The sequence below is a fragment of the Ranitomeya imitator genome, chromosome 9, assembly GCF_032444005.1.
Source record: "Ranitomeya imitator isolate aRanImi1 chromosome 9, aRanImi1.pri, whole genome shotgun sequence".
NCBI lineage: Eukaryota > Metazoa > Chordata > Amphibia > Anura > Dendrobatidae > Ranitomeya > Ranitomeya imitator.
The window spans coordinates 36,792,090-36,814,648 of NC_091290.1; the positions used below are offsets into that span (position 1 = coordinate 36,792,090).

The following is a 22,559-nucleotide window of genomic DNA, read 5'->3' on the forward strand; positions in this document are numbered from 1 at the left end:
CTGCCTGCTATGCTAGAGGTGGGGAGTTTGAATCCAGGGACAGACTATGATTTAAAGGGAACCTGTAACCCTGTTTTTTCAGATTGAGATATAAATACTGTTAAATAGGGCCTGCGCTGTGCGTTACTATAGTGTATGTAGTGTACCCTGATTCCCCACCTATGCTGAGAAATACATTACCAAAGTCGCCGTTTTCGCCTGTCAATCAGGCTGGTCAGGTCAGGTGGGCGTGGTGACATCGCTCTTTTCTTCCCCAGCTTTCCGTTGGTGGCGTAGTGGTGTGCGCATGTCGCAGTGACAAATCCACTGCGCGCACGTGAAGAAGCAGCGCGCGATCTGCGCTATTACCCCCTGCCATCGGTGGGGGCGGCCATCTTCCTGGGGCCACGCGTGCGCAGATGGAGTGCTATGCTGCACGGGGCTTCAGGAAAATGGCCGCGGGATGCCGCGCGTGCGCAGAAGAGATCGCGGCGGCCATTTTTCCAAAGCCGAGATGCAAACTATTTAACAGTATTTATATCTCAATCTGAAAAAACGGGGTGACAGGTTCCCTTTAAGAAAAGAAAAAAAAAATAGCGATGTTCAAAAAGGCAAGAGCTGAGATCCCACCTACTATACAAGCGATGGGCATACAAGCCATAAAATGTCTTGCTGGTGTCCTCTAGTTTAACTGCAATGTATGTCATAGACTTTGGACCCAGTCATAGTTAAAGTTCACGAACCAAGAGGCATTTTTTCATAGTTGCTACTTGACTAGGTAGATTTACTATTCTGAGAAAGTTAAGCGATAACCCATATAGGATATTGGTAGTTTATGGTCATCCATCTTTCTAAGAAATAAGTCAAATATTTAGAAGCATTATGTGGGCACCAACATGCGTTTTTACTAATTTGGCCTTTTCCTTTTTATAATGAATTGCGCCCCAATGGCAGTGTGTAAATGGCACCAACGATTAAGATGCCAAGTGCGGAGATCTACGACAGATATTGAATATTCCATTAACAAAGGCAAGAATTGTTTTTTCACACAAAATAGAAAGAGTAAGGAAACAACCTAAGGCCTTATCTCTTCCTAAAGAGAGTGAAAACAAACCGTAGTCCTAAACTGGGTTTATGTCAAGTCTAAAAATAAAGCTTGACGTCTGGAGTCCAGATAAATGCCCGCCCCATGCCGTTTTATTTCTGTAGATATTAGCAGAATACAATCACACAAACCAAACAGAAATACCAGGACATCATAACAAACGTAACTAAGCCAAACTATTTGCCTTAAAGGGAATGTGTCACCAGAACATCCAGAATATGACCTTTACTTTAAATCATGTCTTTTTGTTAAATGTAGTTTTTTAAAAATGTTTGACTTTTTTTTCCCATATCAATCTGTATGCAAAAAATAAAATAAATTGTGCAATTTTCAAACTGGCCACTAGGGCTTTTCTAGACTTTTATCTTCATGTTTCAGGAAATTTATATGTAGATTAGCAGCAATGCTCAGACGCTGACCCTATGTTTTGTATTGAAGCATCTAATGAGAGTGTGCAGAGGGGGTTGTGAAGGGAGGAGGAGCGGTGACATCGCCTATTGTGATTGGTGGATCCTGTGCTATAGGCTGTCATTGTAATCCTGCCTCTATGTCACAATTCCACCACTCACCATGTCCTAGGGACTCAATGAGTGACAGGGGCGTGCTGAGCTATCAGTAAAGTGAGTGACAGCTCAGCCGCCCAATCAAAGGTAGGGGCGTGTTAGGATGTCAGTACAGTGAGTGACAACCCAGCCGCCCAATCTGGCTTGTTGGGTTTCCTCCAGGTGTCACCCATTCTGGGTAATTACCTGGCTGACAATGGTCAGACCATTGCCAGTCGTAGCTTTGCTCGGTGCCTTGTGTTCGGTGTTCAGCTATTCAGATCTTTGTTAACGGACCTCGGACTTTGTCTTTGACATAGTCTGACCTTTGCTGTCTGACCTTAGACTTTACCTTCTGACCATTCCTTTGCCTTACTCTTTTGCCTTTGATTTGCTTTCCTGGTATCTGACCCCAGAATCCCTGACTTCCTTGTCTCACAGCTTGTCCTTGAGAAGTGACTTAGGGTCATAATCTACTGATATTTTTTATGCAATTTTCCAATGTTAAAAAAAAAAAAAAAAAGAAAATTGTAGGGCTGGGGTTGACAATACTACTCCCCCCTATACACCGTAAACTTTTAGGGGGGAAAAAAAGAAGAAGAAAAAAGTCAGATCTCGCAAAAAAGCACCAAAAATTATAACATTTTTGCTCAAGGAAAGTGGAAATTACTGGATGAACTTCCCGTCACCTAAAACGTTATAAAGATCCTGGTGCTTTCAGATCTTCTTGGAAGTGCTGACCTACAAAGGATGGGACGTGAATGTTACTCCAAGAAATGATGGGAGCGATCGAGTCGTCAATCTTCATCTCATTGTTCTATTCAGATGTCAGCAGCAGCTTCAGGTGATGGCAGAAGAAGGGAGTGTGGAGGAGTACGGCATTCTACCCAGGTAAGTCTCGTAGTACACGGGTGATTTACCGACAATTACAGACGGGAATCTGGTATAGATCCAAGTAGGACATAAGCCAATAATTGTCTGGCTGCGCTTCCTTACACGCATGTCCCAAACTTACAGAGTGCGCCGTATCTATGCTATATGGAAAAAAGTATTGGGATGCTCAGCTTAAACATTGAATTGCCACAGGTGTATAAAATCCTTCTCCTCGCCATGCGTACCAATCCTTCTCCTCGCCGTGCCTACAATCCTTCTCCTCGCCGTGCCTACAATCCTTCTCCTCGCCGTGCCTAAAATCCTTCTCGCAGTGCGTACAATCTTTCTCCTCGCCGTGCCTACAATCCTTCTCCTCGCCGTGCCTACAATCCTTCTCCTCGCCGTGCCTACAATCCTTCTCCTCGCCGTGCCTACAATCCTTCTCCTCGCCGTGCCTACAATCCTTCTCCTCGCCGTGCCTACAATCCTTCTCCTCGCCGTGCCTACAATCCTTCTCCTCGCCGTGCCTACAATCCTTCTCCTCGCCGTGCCTACAATCCTTCTCCTCGCCGTGCCTACAATCCTTCTCCTCGCCGTGCCTACAATCCTTCTCCTCGCCGTGCCTACAATCCTTCTCCTCGCCGTGCCTACAATCCTTCTCCTCGCCGTGCCTACAATCCTTCTCCTCGCCGTGCCTACAATCCTTCTCCTCGCCGTGCCTACAATCCTTCTCCTCGCAGTGCGTACAATCCTTCTCCTCGCCTACAATCCTTCTCCTCGCCGTACCTACAATCCTTCTCGCAGTGCGTACAATCTTTCACCTCGCCGTGCCTACAATCCTTCTCCTCGACGTGCCTACAATCCTTCTCCTCGACGTGCCTACAATCCTTCTCCTCGACGTGCCTACAATCCTTCTCCTCGACGTGCCTACAATCCTTCTCCTCGACGTGCCTACAATCCTTCTCCTCGACGTGCCTACAATCCTTCTCCTCGACGTGCCTACAATCCTTCTCCTCGACGTGCCTACAATCCTTCTCCTCGACGTGCCTACAATCCTTCTCCTCGACGTGCCTACAATCCTTCTCCTCGACGTGCCTACAATCCTTCTCCTCGACGTGCCTACAATCCTTCTCCTCGACGTGCCTACAATCCTTCTCCTCGACGTGCCTACAATCCTTCTCCTCGACGTGCCTACAATCCTTCTCCTCGACGTGCCTACAATCCTTCTCCTCGACGTGCCTACAATCCTTCTCCTCGACGTGCCTACAATCCTTCTCCTCGACGTGCCTACAATCCTTCTCCTCGACGTGCCTACAATCCTTCTCCTCGACGTGCCTACAATCCTTCTCCTCGACGTGCCTACAATCATTCTCCTCGACGTGCCTACAATCATTCTCCTCGACGTGCCTACAATCATTCTCCTCACAGTGCGTACAATCATTCTCCTCGCCATGCGTACAATCCTTCACCTTGCCGTGCCTACAATCCTTCACCTTGCCGTGCTGTCTGACTTCGGATTCACTCATCCGTGAGTCACGTTACAAGAAAGATGTAAGGACTGGCCGCAGGTCTCCTGACCCGAACTCGACCAACTCATATATTCCTTGGCCGATAGCTGTACTGCGCAGCCGCCATCTTGGAGTAGGAATTTTTGGTTTTTTAGCAAGATGGCGCTGTCGGTGTCTGCACAGTGTCAGCTATTGGATCACTGATATCTGCTACTGCATAGGTGCAGCCGGCGCCATTTTCAAACTGATTTTTTTATTATTATTATTTTTTGTTTTTTAGGAATTTAAGGATAACACCACAGAAATGAGTTACATACACATTATACATGTGGTAATGCTGCAGCACAGGCGCCACTGCTGGTGCCTACTTGCAGATGGGGAGTTTTTTAAGATTATATAAATGTGGGTGTGTGTGTGTGTGGGGGGGGGGGTCAGGCCACTGAGGGATCAGTGTGACCCCCATCAGAAGCCATACACATGAACCTAACTAGAGCACCACATAAAGACCCCCACAGGCTGCCCCGAAGCACGAGAGTCTCATTAACTAAAAACTGAAAAAAAGTAACAACCACAAGATAGATTTCATCATCGGGTATCATTGTAATCAGCATAATGGCGCCGACCTGACACTGTCTGTAGGTTACACAGCACAATCCTGCTGACAGGTTCCCTTTAAGAGAACATTACCCACCTGACTACATTGTGCCAACAGTAACGTTTAGTAGAAGGGAGGAAGGTCAGCTGCGACATCACCTATCGTGATTGGTGGATCCTGTGTTACCAGCTGTGTATAGAAGAGTAAACTGTCACTGTAATCATGTCTCTGATGATAATGAGACTGTTGCAAACTCTTGCTGTAAAGGGCAAGAAGTATTTCTCTAAAAAAAATAAAGCCCTAGTGGTCAGTGTGAAAATTGTAGCATTTAATACAAACCCTGATTTAAAGAAGAAGTCACTTTCTGATAATAGAATCCTCCTGAGACTAGATAGAAGCACAGAAGGCAGGGAGGAGGGGGATGCAGCTGCAGATGCTCACTTCAGTGAAACATCACGAAAGGCAGACAAGAGCTGAGCAGCTTAGGAAGCTGTAAAATACTACAATAGTAGTGAAATACTGCGGTGGGGATGGACACAATACTGAACACTAGTACTGCCGGCCTTTGAACCATTTCTTTCTTGCACATGTTACCACTTATCCTATGAAACTCGCAGTCTGCTGTAAAGCATTCATTACTCAACGAGTCCATTAAAGCTCTTATAAAACTGGCAGGACAGGTCCTCAGGTTATAACATGCGCTGGCGGAAAAACAAAAACGGGGCAGAAAAGAGCAGTTGAATCCGCCATTATATACGTAGTATTCGTATATCTCTGTAGACCGAAGTTCACATATCCGTGAAGGCAGGCCAGACTGGTCAGACCTACCCTGTCATTTTGGAAAAACCATATTGATATTTACGTGTGAATCATCAGTAAAATACGTAATCACAAAGGAGGCATGCCACACTTCTGAGCTCACTGAACGTCCAGATTCTGCTCGTTTTGCTCCAAGCCATATGTGTGGGAAACCAACAAAGGAAGTTTTCCCCCACACCTAGATGATACAAGGTATTCATAGCGGCACAGGACAAAGACACTATATACGTGGCTACAAAATGGTTGTTTTGATAATTCAGGGTGTATGCCGGGCAAGACATTTCCGTCTAGAATTTATGATGTTTACATGGCGCCTTTAATGGAGGGCAGACATTTACTTTGGATTCCTGGCTCTAGCAACCTCAGCTTATCATCATATCCCATAGAAGTTGTTTATTGGAGCAGGTCGAGCAAATAATATTTATAGATTTCAGCGTTACTTCCTTTAAGCCGTAGTTTCCTCGATAAGCGGAACGCACGCAGCCCTCCTATAACTTCTATGTGTCATCAGGCATAAGAAGAGCAAGGGCGAAAAAGAAACATCTATCAAGTATTTTCGCTCGACCATACTGATGGGCACAAGGAAACTTGGGGCTTAGCGTTGTATCAGCATATAGATACAGTATACGAAAAAATAAATGTCCACTTGCTTTTGCCCAATGGCACACAGAAAAGTGCAATATCTCTAGGCTTTTTGGCATCAAAATAAAATAAAAATTACTTAGTGACAGTCACTTCTGATCCCTCTTACTATAAGTCTGATTTTTCCTAGAAAAAGCGCCACCCCTGTCCATTGGTGCTGTCTGGTACTGCAGCTCAATTCATTTGCTGTGAATGAAGCACAACTGTATTGCCAGACACACAGCCAAAAAAGGTTTTCAGATACTGGACAACAGCTTTAATTTAGTTGGTTAGTAAATTCACATCTCCATTAAGAATTCATATTTTTCTGTTCTTTTATTGGATTTGAAAAAATAAAAATAAAATAAAATTTTGATACAGATATGACACAAGTTGAGAGCAGCGGTGCATGGCAGACCCTAGTGACGTATAATGGGGTTTATTGGGATCCCATCGCGGTTCCTATCAATTTATTGCAAAAAAGCAACGCATAGAAATTTTAAGGAGCATGGCTACCACAGCATCTTGCAGCATGCTATTCCATCCAGTTTGCGTTTAGTTGGACCATCATTTATTTTTTCAACAGGACAATGACCCCAAACACACCTCCAGGCTGTGTAAGGGCTATTTGACCAAGAAGGAGAGTGATGGGGTGCTACGCCAGATGACCTGGCCTCCACAGTCACCTGACCTGAACACAATCCAGATGGTTTGGGGTGAGCTGGACCGCAGAGTGAAGGCAAAGGGCCAACAAGTGCTAAGCATCTCTGGGAACTCCTTCAAGACTGTTGGAAGACCATTCCCGGTGACTACCTCTTGAAACTTATCAAGAGAATGCCAAAAGTGTGAAAAAGCAGTCATCAAAGCAAAAGGTGGATACTTTGAAGGACCTAGAATATAAGACCTATTTTCAGTTGTTTCACACTTTTTGTTAAGTATATAATTCCACATGTGTTAATTCATAGTTTTGATGCCTTCAGTGTGAATGTACAATTTTCATAGTTATGAAAATACAGAAAAATCTTTAAATGAGAAGGTGTGTCCAAACTTTTGGTCTGTACTGTATATGGATGGAAATGCAATGGAGGTGTATCCATGCACTTGGAAGACGCAGTCATGTGCAGACAGGGCACTTCCAGTCTGATGTCTTATTTGATTCTGCAGTAGATTTCTCATGACTGGCACTTCGGATCTCAACAAAAAAGGTAGAATTTTTATAAGTAAACAAACTCCATATGTAAAATGGTACTGATGGATTCCATTTAAATGTAAAAAGAAGCAGACTTTGGACCCATTATATACACATACATAGATATAGCCATATAGTATCATAGAAAATGCTGCAAAATAAAAACGCTTTAAAAAAATAGAAGCGTTAATTTATTTGTATCAATTAACAAAATGCAAAGTGATCTAACAAAAGAGAAATCTAAAACATCAATATGTGATGGGAGTTTGCCCTTGGCCAACAATTTTTCTAAATACACTTGTACAAAGTCAGGGATTTTGTAGGAAACTGGGGTTTCAAGGTGTGCTGTTCTAGCTCTTTTGAAAAACTACCAAGAATTAGCAACATTGAGAACTGTAGACGCTGTGGTTGGCCAAGGAAACTTAGTGCAACAGATGAAGGACAGAAGATGTCCAGCAGTGACATCAACTCAGAACTGGCAGCAACCAATGGGACCCAGCTACATCCATCTAGAATTGCAGCAAAAACAAAAAAACAAAACAATACCTTCGACATGGAAACAACGCCAAGTGACTGTGCTATGCACAAAAACATAGGAACTGAGGTGCCGAAAAATGGTCTGGAGAGCGTTTGGTGGCAGCTCCTTGATAGTTTGTGGATGTATTTCAGTTAGTTAAGCTGAGAGTTTGGTCAAGATTAAAGGTGTCCTCAATGCTGAGAAATACAGGCAGATACTTATCCATCATGTAATAATATCAGGGAAGTGTCTGATTGGCTATAAGTTTGTTCTGCAACAGGACAAGGACCACAAACATTACAGCCAATGTTATTAAAGGGGTGATCCGAAACAAAAATGTATTTTAATCCTAAATCTCTTTTTAATTTCACAAACTATTCTTTTTGTTATATATTTTAATTAAAAATTCCCTATTCTTCGATAAACATAAATAAAGCAGTTAAAGTTATCATTTCCTGCCTGGTGACGCTTTGCTTGAGAATCTCAGAACATGATGGGACAGCCAAAAGAGACATCATCAGGGTGCATAGGAAGTGTAATAAGTGATGTCACTTGCAGGGGCAGCGCGGGTTTCTGCCCGTTCTTTCTCTCCTTACAATGTGCACTGACAGTGCACTCACTTGCTGGCTCATCACTTTTCATCAGAGGCGTGAGGGAGCGCACTGTCACTGTGCACAGAGAGCAGTGCACAGTGAGAGACAAGATCTTGGGGAGCATCTGTTGGAATTGACAACAAATGGCTGCTCAGTATAGCAGGGATTAGCCAAGTCTCTGAAATGGATGTCACTGATGACCTCAGCCTCTGCCCCTTGATGACTTGTTTGAGTATCCAATATGCACTGGGATTCTCAAATGAAGTATCAAACAGGAAATAGTAAAAAAAAAAAAAAAAAAAAACAGCTACAATAAAAAGGGAATGGTATGGACTTTTTAATTTAAGTGTATCAGAAAGAAAAATTAGATTATAAAACTTTAAATAGATTTAGGATTAAAGGAAATGCTAATTTCAGACCACCCCTTTAAGAACTTTGAGGGTTTAGAAGAACAAGGTTTGGAAGTGATGATATGGACCCCATGGATCCCTAATGTAATCCCAGACAGACTGGATGATGTTGACATGAAGAGACAGAAGCATTTGTAAAAGCCTCATACACAAGAAGATCTGTGGTCAGTTCTACAAGATGTTTGGAACAACCTTCAAAAACTGTGTGCAAGTGCGAGAGGAAGCGATGCTGTTTTGAAGGCAAAGGGTGATCACGCCAAATAGTGATGGGAATTAGATTTTTCTTCATTCATTCACTTTGCATTTTATTAATTTAAAAAAAAACACTATAAAACCCTGATATCTTTTTAACACACTTATGATCACACGTTGCAGGTTTTGTTGTCTCTTGTGCATGTTGATAAAGTTTAATGCCCCCCCCCCCCTAAAAAAATAAATAAATAAAAATCACAGATTTAGCTTCCATAGATTTTTGCACCAAAAAAAAAAAAAACGCAGCAAAAACGGATTCTTTCATTTTTTGCTGCATTTTTGCACTTACTCATTGTTTCCTATGGGTGAAAAAAAAAAACGCTGAAAGAAATGACCTGATGTAGTTAGCCTAAAACTGCGGCGTTTTTGCAATGTGGACACGTTGCGGATTAGGCTTAGGAATTTATGGTGCGGATTCTGCATGTCTTGACAGAAAATGCAGGTGTGGATTTGACGCTTTTTTTGTGCGGATCCGCAGCGTTTTTGGTGCGGCTTTTTTGCGGATTTACTGCTTTTTTTTACCCCTGCAGATTTCTATAATGGAATGAGTACAAAAACGCTGCAGAGTCGCAAAAAAGTGACATGCTACTTCTTTTAATCAGCAGCGTTTCCGCGCAGAATTTTCAGCACCATTAGCACAGCGTTTGGTTTTTTTTTTCACATTGATTTACATTGTACTGTAAATCACTTGCGGATCTGCAGCGTTTCTGCACCGCAAAAAACGCTGCGGATCCGCAGGAAATCCGCAACGTGTGCACATACCCTGACAAATCAGCCAGGAAAATAAAACCAATGTGTGCATGGCATTTTTGAAATCTCAGAGTTTACTGGTACTGTAAAACGCAGCTGAAAATTCGCATAAAAAAAATAAAATATATATATATATATTATTTCACACACAAACTCTTTTCGTATACATCAAAACTGCAACATGGAAAAGAAGAAAAGCAGAACTATTACATGACTGGATTTGTTTAAAGACGCTTCAAGCTTCCACATGTCTAGATACAGATGACTGCCTGCACATGCACATTATTCTCTGATAGAATCTGTGAGTAACATGCACCATTGGGTATGACATTGCTGATACTGGATCATGCTGCAGATTTGCCACTTTTTTTTTTCTGCAAGCAAACCCTGAACAAAAAAACCAAAAAAAAAATAAAAAATAAAAATGGAAAGAAAAAAAAACGCAACTTTTAATTTGCACTAAAAAAAGTTGTAAAAACGCAACATTTGAACATAAACTTATGAGAAATCTATTTAAGGCTAACAATTAAATTTTTTTTTTTTTACAATTGTTATTTTTTTCCGCCAAGCTTATAAAGTAAAGAAGTAACGTGAGAGACAAAACAAAAACAACAAAATTGACAAATGAATCATTTGAAACAAAATAAAAACTGCCTTAAAAAAAAAAAAAAAAAAAAACTTTGCATCTTTTTAACGTGCATTTTTTAAATCCACGTTTTTATATTTAGTTATGATGAAGTTTTCGGTGCATTTAACAAGGTTTTGCAGTGTTTTTTTTTTTTTTTTTCCCCCTCAAACATTTTTTTTGCAGCCTTTTGACTTTAGTATTCGGCTTGCTGTGAATCCCAAGAAGAAAATGCATCAAAGAAGTGACATGTCCTTGTCTGGAAAAAAAATAAATAAATAAATAAATAAATAAAACCTGCGTATTCGAAAAGAATTTGAAAGAGGTTTTTGGAGAAGAGCCATTTAAAAGCTGTGTGTGAACATACTCTTATGGGTCTAGTCACACATTGGGAGACAGAATCTGACGGAAACACACGTCCAGTTGTAGAATTCAACTGCTCTAAAGGCTGCTGCACCTTTCTCCTATTCTTTCCCTTCAGCATTCTTGTAGTGTGTTCCTTACAATCTGCAACTCCTTGAGTGGTCACTGTCCGCCGAGAAACGAAAAATGAGAGTTCCTGTTGAAAGTGTGGGGAAGTGATGTATTCACACCATGCAGAAAATGCCATGTAAAACACTAAGGGTCATTCACACTTCCGTACGCGATCCATACTGTCCACATAAATCGTTGGCTGCGTACGTGCCAACATAAAGTCTAGGACAAGTCTACAGTTCAGCAGCCTTGATAACCATGAGATAAACTTGTGGCCGATGGAACAGATTGCTTGTATCTACAGATATGAGATCAGGATCAGATCTGACATGTTCTCGACATCAGACACAGTAGATCACTTAAAGGGGTTGTCGCAAATATTGTCATCGACAAGTTCCTCTTCCTTCTGGCTTCGTGCTATTGATCAACAGTTCGGACCAGGGACATTGGAGCTGTCCGGTTCCATCTTCAGACGAGCGCTTACAAGTACTATTTTATAGATCTTGTAAGTGCTGCGCTCATTGCCGCCGATAGGGTGCAGAGGTGGTCGGTAGCCAAGGGCAATGAGAAGTAAACAACAGAATCAAAAATTCTTGAGAGCAGAAAGTATTTTTAAAGGGAACCTGTCACCTGAATTTGGCGGGACTGGTTTTGGGTCATATGGGTGGAGTTTTCGGGTGTTTGATTCACTCTTTCCTTACCCGCTGGCTGCATGCTGGCTGCAATATTGGATTGAAGTTCATTCTCTGTCCTTCACAGTACACGCCTGCGCAGGGCAATCTTGCCTTGCGCAGGCATGTACTACGGAGGACAGAGAATGAACTTCAGTCCAATATTTCCGCCCCCACCTCCCCGCCGGAAAAATGCATCCGCTGCACCCATTGTGCAAAGCGTTAAACGCTAGCGTCGGAATCTCTCCCCGACGCATTGCGACGGGGAGATTCCGACGCTGGTGTGAAAGAAGCCTAAAAGAGTTGGGAAAAAAGTTTGGTAAAGAATGAGAAGTTATTATTATAGGCCATTTAGTGCGCGTTCAGACATATGTATGCAAAACTGATAGCATGCGGACAGCACATGCAACAATGTACGTTAATGTGGTCGATCAGACTTTCCCATGGAATGGATGCACAAAAAGGAGCCAAAAATTGGGGTACGACCAATTGCAGAAACTCTAGTTTCTGAGTATCGACTAGCAGTCACCATGACAAAAGAGCACAGACCTGTTTCGTTGGGTGTCATTTTCGGCAGCACATCAACATGAAATGTGCTGCCGATAACATGATGTTGTAGGACGGTGCACAGCACGATTGTATTAACGATTGTTCTGTGCGCGTACAATTCTGGCCGGCCTGTCTAACCAGACAGTGTAAGGGAATCATTGCATTCACCAACTCCGTGTTTTTAGGGGTTTTTTAACAAGGTTTTTTGGAGCAGATTCCATGCCAAAATCCACATAAAAAAAAACCCATCATGTCTTGTTAGGGCATGTGATCACGTCAAGTGCAGAAATTTCTGCATCTGTTGGCAGGAAAAACTGAGGCATAAAAGAGGCGCTTTATTTGATGCAGATTTTCCCCCACTCATTAATATGGGTGAAATCTGATAGGAATTGATTTAAGGCTATGTTCACACTTCGCATTTTTGCTGCATTTTTTTATTCTGCTCAAAAGCTGCTACAAAGCAGGGTTTGCTGCCTTTTTTTTGCTGTGTTTTTTTTGCTGTGATGAAGTTTAGTGCCCCCCAAAAAAACACGACATATCTGCAACGTGTGCACAGGCCCTTACAGCGAGCAGCTACTCCACTGCTAGCCTACGTTCCCACGATGAGCTTTTCATGATGTCGCACCTATTCTTTAAATTAGGTAACTGCCTTTTTTTAACATGTGGCTATGTGCACACATTGCGGATTTTGCTGCGGATTCGCCGCAGTTTTCCCTGAGTTTACAGTACCATGTAAACCTATGGAAAACAAAATCCGCGGTGCACATGCTGCAGAAAAAAACGTGCGGAAACGTAGCGTTGTTCATTCCGCAGCATGTCAATTCTTTGTGCGGATTCCGCAGCGGTTTACACCTGCTCCATAATAGGAATCCACACAAAAAACGCAAAAAAAAAAAAAAAAAAGGTAAATCTGCGGTAATTCCGCAAGGAATCCACAGTGCGGTTTACCTGCGGATTTACCAAAATCAGTCCGGAAAAATCAGCAGAGTAATCCGCAGCGTGTGCATGTGGCCTCACACTGCAGTTTTTGTCTCCGTTTGGGATGTGATGCTTTAAATAAAGCTGCTTTGTTTTTGACACTTCCTGGTATTTAACTTTGACAAAACTTTATCGACACCCTGAGATGTGGATTACTTACGTTTTTTGATGAATTTCCCCTGCAGAAACGCACTAAAAAAGCCTGCGGGTTTTTTTTTTTATCTACAGATTCTCCGCATCTTGTGCGAGTCTAAGGGAAAATCTGCACATAAAGCTCCGAGTACCCGCAAGGGAAACGGACACGCTGCGGATTGGAAACGCACCACAGGGCAGTTTACGCAGCATTAGAAAAAAAAAAAAACACAGTGGCCGTGAGATCTCTATAAATCCCATCTACTTTGTTGGAACTGGAAGACGCTGCGTTTTGGAAGCAGCAAAAAATACGCAGCGTTAAAAATGCTCCAAAAGCTGATCGTGGGAACGTAGCCCTAAAAACACACACTGGTTTTGTAAGAACTCACTCGTTTATCATGTTTTGATGGTTTTTTTTTCATGTTTAAGGAACCAGTCTGGAGGATTTCACACCCCAAATTTTTCTATATGCATCCAGCTCTTTCAGAGACAAGTCCAGCAATATCTTTACATGGCCGATCTGTTTCTTCATTACTGAGAAATCAGCGCTTGAATTAAAGGGAATGTCACCCCCGGGACATGTATGACTTATTAATATGGGCATACAGGTGATAGAAATGTTACACTAGTCCTACCTGTCTGCCTCATATTAATGGTCTTTTTGTGGAGAAATGTTATATTCTGTCTTTATGCTAAGGATTTCCAGGCTCCGGTAGTGCCGGGTATTGATGAGCGACCTAACAGTCCTGTTAGCTGTATGCCCATATTAATAGGTCATATACGCAAATGACTATAGTAGAACTTATCCTTATGGCAATTTTATGAGAAAATTGCAGATTTGTTGTGATTTATTATTGTAGCTTCTTATGCAGCTTTTGCGGCGGTTGTAGCAGTTTGTGTTGAGAATTTTGTTGTTTTTTTATTGCAAATTTTAATGCAGTTTTTATTGCACTTTCTGCTTTTATCAGTTTCTGATGCAGTTTTTAATCAGCTTTTGTCACTTCTTTCAGCGTTTTTTTTCAGTGTTTTTTCACCCATTGAAATGTGCTGGAAAAAAAACACAGGTATCAGGTTTTGCAGCTGTTTTTTTTTGTGCCAAAACTTGATCAAGCAAAATCAGATTATTTTTTTTTGCACTAACCTTTATCAGCATGCACAAGAGACGAATGTAGCGTGACAAAAAAGCAGCTACAAGAGAAGAAAAAAAACGCAAGAAAAAACAAGCAAAACCTGCTTTTTTGAGGCAAGTTTCTTACTGCCAAGAGAACAGACAAAAATACTGCAAAAATGTCTAATGTGAACATAGCCTTATCGCATCTGATGCAGTTTTTTTTGCCAATAATAATCCCTCTTGCTACATCATCTCATACAATATGTAAAACCACAATAAGGAGCAAATAAAAAAAAAAACCATATGTATGTGTGGTTACAAAAACGTGCCAAAAACCAAATAGGTTTTAGAAGCAGTTTTTAGATGATGATTTTTCAACCAATATAAATCCAAGCCAAAATATTCCGTGCGGACGTATCGGAAGTGTAGTTTCAGAATTGGAGGCTTATAACCAGCTGCGAATGTCACAAACGAGACCTAATTCTAGGAAAATCTGCACCATGAATGTATTGCGGAGGACTACTACTCCACCGCCCGGCCACGAGGGACACCAGAGGGATAGTCCTGCTTTCTAACAACCTGTTCCGATAGATCAGGCAGGAAACAAAGCCACAAAGCCGGGCTCATTACTGAAGACTAAATCACATCCAACTGCAAGAAAATTACAAGACGCATTGTGGTGTGTAAGCGGCGCCCTGCTGGAGCGACAGAATCCAGCCCGGGGCGTAATTCACATGGGCAAAAACGCAGCCGTCAGCAAAAGAAGAAACATACAAAGGTGGATTATATGCGGGTGCAGCTTGTTACACCACAAAGCAGCGGCCCGAAACTACAACTCCCAGCATGGAGCCACAGGAACCAGATGCTGGTGAGTAGTCCGTGCGGGCCCTATAGATGGTCCTCACATAGGACGGAGCGAGCGGCCTCCGTTATGTAACATCAGCAGCATTTCCGGGTCTGCACCGGATCGGATGGAAATAGGGTCACGGCTGAGAATTAGTAATGTCAGGACCCTCAGACACAACTCACCGACGTCCGCTTGGATCTAGTTCTTGGCTTTTGTAAAAAGGGTTAAATTCTTTTGTAACGCTCCAAAATATAAAATGGACCAAAGGTGCGCCCAGGTAGCGAATGCACGCACACGATCGCTCCGGTGGTCATCTCGCACCCAGTAAGTTCACACTTCGCAGATTTTGGAGTGGATTTAAAAACGGATTTCTGCAGCTAAAATCCGCGCTCGATATCTGCACTAATTCACGTGTTTTTTACACCCACTAATAAATGCAACAAAACAACGCCAGGCCGGCGAGCAAACCTGCGGACTTCAGGTCCCCGATGATATGAAAGGGTAAAATCCGTCCCCAAAAAAGAAGCGCTTCAGCAGCAGAAATTGGACGGGATGCAGATGTGAAGAAAAAAAAAAAAGCAACAAAAGACAATTTCTGCACAAAATTAATCCAACACTTGGCCGATACTGTACAATGTGGCGGAATTTGTGCACTTGATGGCGCAGGTAAGAGCCTTCCCCCTAGATACAATGCTGCTTTTAGGGCACTTGTAGGCGGCAGCACAAGAGCTCAGAAAGAACCCAAGAGATGCCGGCTGCTAATGTCTGGGCCCCCGGCAATGTTCTACTCCCCAAGGATGGAGTCAAAGTCCCCCCATAGAGATCAAGAAGAACTCCGAATTCAGGCAACAGCCGGAGAGCACTGGTTCACGCTGACACAAGAGAGAGTACAAAGGAGGGCAACAAAATTAATAAAGGGGATGGGAGAACTACAATACCCAGATAGATTAGCGAAATTAGGATTATTTAGTCTAGAAAAAAGACGACTGAGGGGCGATCTAATAACCATGTATAAGTATATAAGGGGACAATACAAATATCTCGCTGAGGATCTGTTTATACCAAGGAAGGTGACGGGCACAAGGGGGCATTCTTTGCGTCTGGAGGAGAGAAGGTTTTTCCACCAACATAGAAGAGGATTCTTTACTGTTAGGGCAGTGAGAATCTGGAATTGCTTGCCTGAGGAGGTGGTGATGGCGAACTCAGTCGAGGGGTTCAAGAGAGGCCTGGATGTCTTCCTGGAGCAGAACAATATTGTATCATACAATTATTAGGTTCTGTAGAAGGACGTAGATCTGGGGATTTATTATGATGGAATATAGGCTGAACTGGATGGACAAATGTCTTTTTTCGGCTTTACTAACTATGTTACAATGTAACGACACATCTGCCACAGTCAGCAGCCAATCAATGTCAGTCCCCCTGTATGTGTTACACCCCAGACATTGGTAGAGGCACGGCGTCCGCAGACTGCACGGCTTCTATTAATGCCAACAATGGAGGAAGCCTCTGCCACGTCACAGCCCGGACCTGCAAGACGGGGACACAGCACTATAATGTCCGCTCCCGGCCCAACACTGCAGCCACAGGACATGTACAACACGTGTATGTACGACACACGTATGGATGACACACGTATGGACGACACACGTATGGACGACCTGTATGGACGACACACGTATGGACGACACACGTATGGACGACCTGTATGGACGACCTGTATGGACGACACACGTATGGACGACACACGTATGGACGACACATGAATGACACATGTATAGTATGTACGACACACGTATATATGACATGTACAGTACAGACCAAAAGTTTGGACACACCTTCTCATTTAAAGATTTTTCTGTATTTTCATGACTATGAAAATTGTACATTCACACTGAAGGCATCAAAACTATGAATTAACACATGTGGAATTATATACTTAACAAAAAAGTGTGAAACAACTGAAATTATGTCTTATATTCTAGGTTCTTCAAAGTAGCCACCTTTTGCTTTGATGACTGCTTTGCACACTCTTGGCATTCTCTTGATGAGCTTCAAGAGGTAGTCACCGGGAATGGTCTTCCAACAATCTTGAAGGAGTTCCCAGAGATGCTTAGCACTTGTTGGCCCTTTTGCCTTCACTCTGCGGTCCAGCTCACCCCAAACCATCTCGATTGGGTTCAGGTCTGGTGACTGTGGAGGCCAGGTCATCTGGCGTAGCACACCATCACTCTCCTTCTTGGTCAAATAGCCCTTACACAGCCTGGAGGTGTGTTTGGGGTCATTGTCCTGTTGAAAAATAAATGATGGTCCAACTAAACGCAAACCGGATGGAATAGCATGCCGCTGCAAGATGCTGTGGTAGCCATGCTAGTTCAGTATGCCTTCAATTTTGAATAAATCCCCAACAATGTCACCAGCAAAGCCCCCCCCCACACCATCACACCTCCTCCTCCATGCTTCACGGTGGGAACCAGGCATGTAGAGTCCATCCGTTCACCTTTTCTGCGTCGCACAAAGACACGGTGGTTGGAACCAAAGATCTCAAATTTGGACGCATCAGACCAAAGCACAGATTTCCACTGGTCTAATGTCCATTCCTTGTGTTCTTTAGCCCAAACAAGTCTCTTCTGCTTGTTGCCTGTCCTGAGCAGTGGTTTCCTAGCAGCTATTTTACCATCAAGGCCTGCTGCACAAAGTCTCCTCTTAAGGCCGGGATCACACATGTGAGAAATACGTCCGAGTCTCGCATGGTAATACCCGGCACTGCCGCCGTCACTCAGGAGCGGAGAGTGCGGCCACATAGCAATACATGCAGTCACACGCTGCGCTCCAGAGAGATGGTGGAAGTGCTGGGTATTACCATGCGAGACTCGGATGTATTTCTCGCATGTGTGATCCCGGCCTTACAGTTGTTGTAGAGATGTGTCTGCTGCTAGAACTCTGTGTGGCATTGACCTGGTCTCTAATCTGAGCTGCTGCTAACCTGCGATTTCTGAGGCTGGTGACTCGGATAAACTTATCCTCAGAAGCAGAGGTGACTCTTGGTCTTCCTTTCCTGGGGCGGTCCTCATGTGAGCCAGTTTCTTTGTAGCGCTTGATGGTTTTTGCCACTGCACTTGGGGACACTTTCAAAGTTTTCCCAATTTTTCGGACTGACTGACCTTCATTTCATAAACTAATGATGGCCACTCGTTATTCTTTAGCTGCTTTTTTCTTGCCATAATACAAATTCTAACAGGCTATTCAGTAGGACTATCAGCTGTGTATCCACCAGACTTCTGCACAACACAACTGATGGTCCCAACACCATTTATAAGGCAAGAAATCTCACTTATTAAACCTGACAGGGCACACCTGTGAAGTGAAAACCATTCCCGGTGACTACCTCTTGAAGCTCGTCAAGAGAATGCCAAGAGTCTGCAAAGCAGTAATCAAATCAAAAGGTGGCTACTTTGAAGAACCTAGAATATAAGACATAACAAAAAAGTGTGAAACAACTGAAATTAAGTATATAATTCCACATGTGTTAGTTCATAGTTTTGATGCCTTCAGCGTGAATGTACAATTTTCATAGTCATGAAAATACAGAAAAATCTTTAAATGAGACGGTGTGTCCAAACTTTTGGTCTGTATTCTATGTACAACACATGCAATGCTACAGACCCTTCACCTATAATTGTACCCATCACTCACAGGCGATCCTACACACACCTCGTGCGAGATTGTAGACAGTCACTCACTTGTACATACTAACCCTAAGCAATCATACACAGATCTCACATACGATTGCACGCACCGCTCACATGATTGTACACAGATCTCACATACGATTGCACGCACCGCTCACATGATTGTACACAGATCTCACATACGATTGCACGCACCGCTCACATGATTGTACACAGATCTCACATACGATTGCACACACCGCTCACACGATTGGACACAGATCTCACATACCATTGCACGCACCGCTCACAGGATTGTACATAGATCTCACATACGATTGCACGCACCGCTCACATGATTGTACATAGATCTCGCACGGTTGGACACAGATCTCGCATAGAATTGCACGCACCGCTCACATGATTGCACGCACCGCTCACATGATTGTACATAGATCTCACATACGATTGCACGCACCGCTCACAGGATTGTACATAGATCTCACATACGATTGCACGCACCGCTCACATGATTGTACATAGATCTCACATACGATTGCACGCACCGCTCACATGATTGTACACAGATCTCACATACGATTGCACGCACCGCTCACATGATTGTACACAGATCTCACATACGATTGCACGCACCGCTCACACGATTGTACACAGATCTCACATACGATTGCACACACCGCTCACACGATTGTACACAGATCTCACATACGATTGCACGCACCGCTCACACGATTGTACACAGATCTCGCACGGTTGGACACAGATCTCACATACGATTGCACGCACCGCTCACATGATTGTACATAGATCTCACATACGATTGCACGCACCGCTCACATGATTGTACACAGATCTCACATACGATTGCACGCACCGCTCACACGATTGTACACAGATCTCACATACGATTGCACGCACCGCTCACATGATTGTACATAGATCTCACATACGATTGCACGCACCGCTCACATGATTGTACATAGATCTCGCACGGTTGGACACAGATCTCGCATAGGATTGCACGCACCGTTCACATGATTGCACGCACCGCTCACAGGATTGTACATAGATCTCACATACGATTGCACGCACCGCTCACAGGATTGTACATAGATCTCACATACGATTGCACGCACCGCTCACATGATTGTACATAGATCTCACATACGATTGCACGCACCGCTCACATGATTGTACACAGATCTCACATACGATTGCACGCACCGCTCACATGATTGTACACAGATCTCACATACGATTGCACGCACCGCTCACATGATTGTACACAGATCTCACATACGATTGCACGCACCGCTCACATGATTGTACACAGATCTCACATACGATTGCACGCACCGCTCACATGATTGTACACAGATCTCACATACGATTGCACGCACCGCTCACAGGATTGTACATAGATCTCGCACGGTTGGACACAGATCTCGCATAGGATTGCACGCACCGCTCACATGATTGCACGCACCGCTCACAGGATTGTACATAGATCTCACATACGATTGCACGCACCGCTCACATGATTGTACATAGATCTCACATACGATTGCACGCACCGCTCACATGATTGTACATAGATCTCACATACGATTGCACGCACCGCTCACATGATTGTACACAGATCTCACATACGATTGCACGCACCGCTCACATGATTGTACACAGATCTCACATACGATTGCACGCACCGCTCACATGATTGTACACAGATCTCACATACGATTGCACGCACCGCTCACAGGATTGTACACAGATCTCGCACGGTTGGACACAGATCTCTGGATCACATACAACCTTGCTTTATATGATCTGCATTTATTGAGCTATGGAGCTATAAAGTTATGTAACTGTGGCCCTGTCATCTGTACAGCGCACATGGACAACTCCGAGCACGTCCATGGACTGCAGTCCTCATCTTGCGGCTGTCGTGGCACGCTGGGAGTTGTAGTACCACACTGGATGACAAGCAGCAGGCCTCTGGTTAAGAACGCTACATCACAAGGAAAACTTTCTGTAAAACAGAACAACAAGTGCCAGCATGCCCATGCCACAGGTCTGCCCGGAGCGTGCAGCGCCCCCTGTGTGACGGCCGGGACCTGCCCCCTCACCATTAACCCCTGACATCCCGGCCGTGCCCTCTCACCTCATCCCACTTGATGAACTTGCTGCCCCGCTGCAGGGTCTCCGGCACCCGGACTGGCTCCAGCTGCAGGGCATGGACCCCGGGCCGGGCCCCCGCCATGGCTGCAGGGGAGGACGGAGGAAAAGTGCGAGGAGACAGCGGCCAGACAAGAGCAGAGACTGAGGAAGGGAGGAGAGGGGAGGAGAGGAAGGAGGAGGGAGAGGAGCGGGGAGGAGACAGGAGGAGAGCGGCGGCCAGCGAGGGGTTAACTGTGCAGGACACGCGTGGGGTCTCACACCAGTATACTAGTGGCGCTGGGGGGCTACACCATCATTAATAGGGGCACTGTGTCTGGCACTATTCATGGGGGCACTGTGTCTGGTACTATCCATGGGGGCACTGTGGTACTATTCATGGGGGCACTGTGCCTGGCACTATTCATGGGGGCACTGTGCCTGGTACTATTCATGAGGGCACTGTGCCTGGCACTATTCATGGGGGCACTGTGCCTGGTACTATTCATGGGGGCACTGTGCCTGACACTATTCATGGGTGCACTGTGCCTGGCACTATTCATGAGGGCACTGTGCCTGGCACTATTCATGAGGGCACTGTGCCTGGTACTATTCATGAGGGCACTATGCCTGGCACTATTCATGAGGGCACTGTGCCTGGTACTATTCATGAGGGCACTATGCCTGGTACTATTCATGAGGACACTATGCCTGGCACTATTCATGGGGGCACTGCCTGGCACTATTCATGGGGGCACTGTGCCTGGTACTATTCATGGGGCACTGTGCCTGGTACTATTCATGGGGGCACTGTGCCTGACACTATTCATGGGTGCACTGTGCCTAGCACTATTCATGAGGGCACTGTGCCTGGCACTATTCATGAGGGCACTGTGCCTGGTACTATTCATGAGGGCACTATGCCTGGCACTATTCATGAGGGCACTGTGTCTGGCACTATTCATGGGGGCACTGTGCCTGACACTATTCATGGGGGCACTGTGCCTGGTACTATTCATGGGGCACTGTGCCTGGTACTATTCATGGGGGCACTGTGCCTGGTACTATTCATGGGGCACTGTGCCTGGTACTATTCATGAGGGCACTATGCCTGGTACTATTCACTATTCATGGGGGCACTGTGCCTGACACTATTCATGGGGGCACTGTGCCTGGTACTATTCATGGGGGCACTGTGCCTGGTACTATTCATGAGGGCACTGTGCCTGGTACTATTCATGAGGGCACTGTGCCTGACACTATTCATGGGGGCACTGTGCCTGGTACTATTCATGGGGGCACTGTGCCTGGCACTATTCATGAGGGCACTGTGCCTGGTACTATTCATGAGGGCACTGTGCCTGACACTATTCATGAGGGCACTGTGCCTGGCACTATTCATGAGGGCACTGTGCCTGGCACTATTCATGAGGGCACTGTGCCTGGCACTATTCATGAGGGCACTGTGCCAGGCACTATTCATGGGGGCACTGTGCCAGGCACTATTCATGGGGGCACTGTGCCTGGCACTATTCATGAGGGCACTGTGCCTGGTACTATTCATGGGGCACTG

The 22,559-nt window shown here is 44.5% G+C and overlaps 1 protein-coding gene across 1 annotated transcript in view; it reads right to left on the bottom strand.

Moving 5' to 3' along the window:
* Positions 1-21,154, bottom strand: part of PLCB3 (phospholipase C beta 3) — a 104,478-nt gene extending 83,324 nt beyond the window's left edge. Inside the window, exon 1 of the mRNA XM_069738792.1 lies at positions 20,994-21,154. Coding sequence (XP_069594893.1) covers positions 20,994-21,092 — 99 coding nt within the window. The 5' untranslated portion in view covers positions 21,093-21,154. The remainder of the gene's footprint in view (positions 1-20,993) is intronic.
* Positions 21,155-22,559: the final 1,405 nt, after the last annotated feature.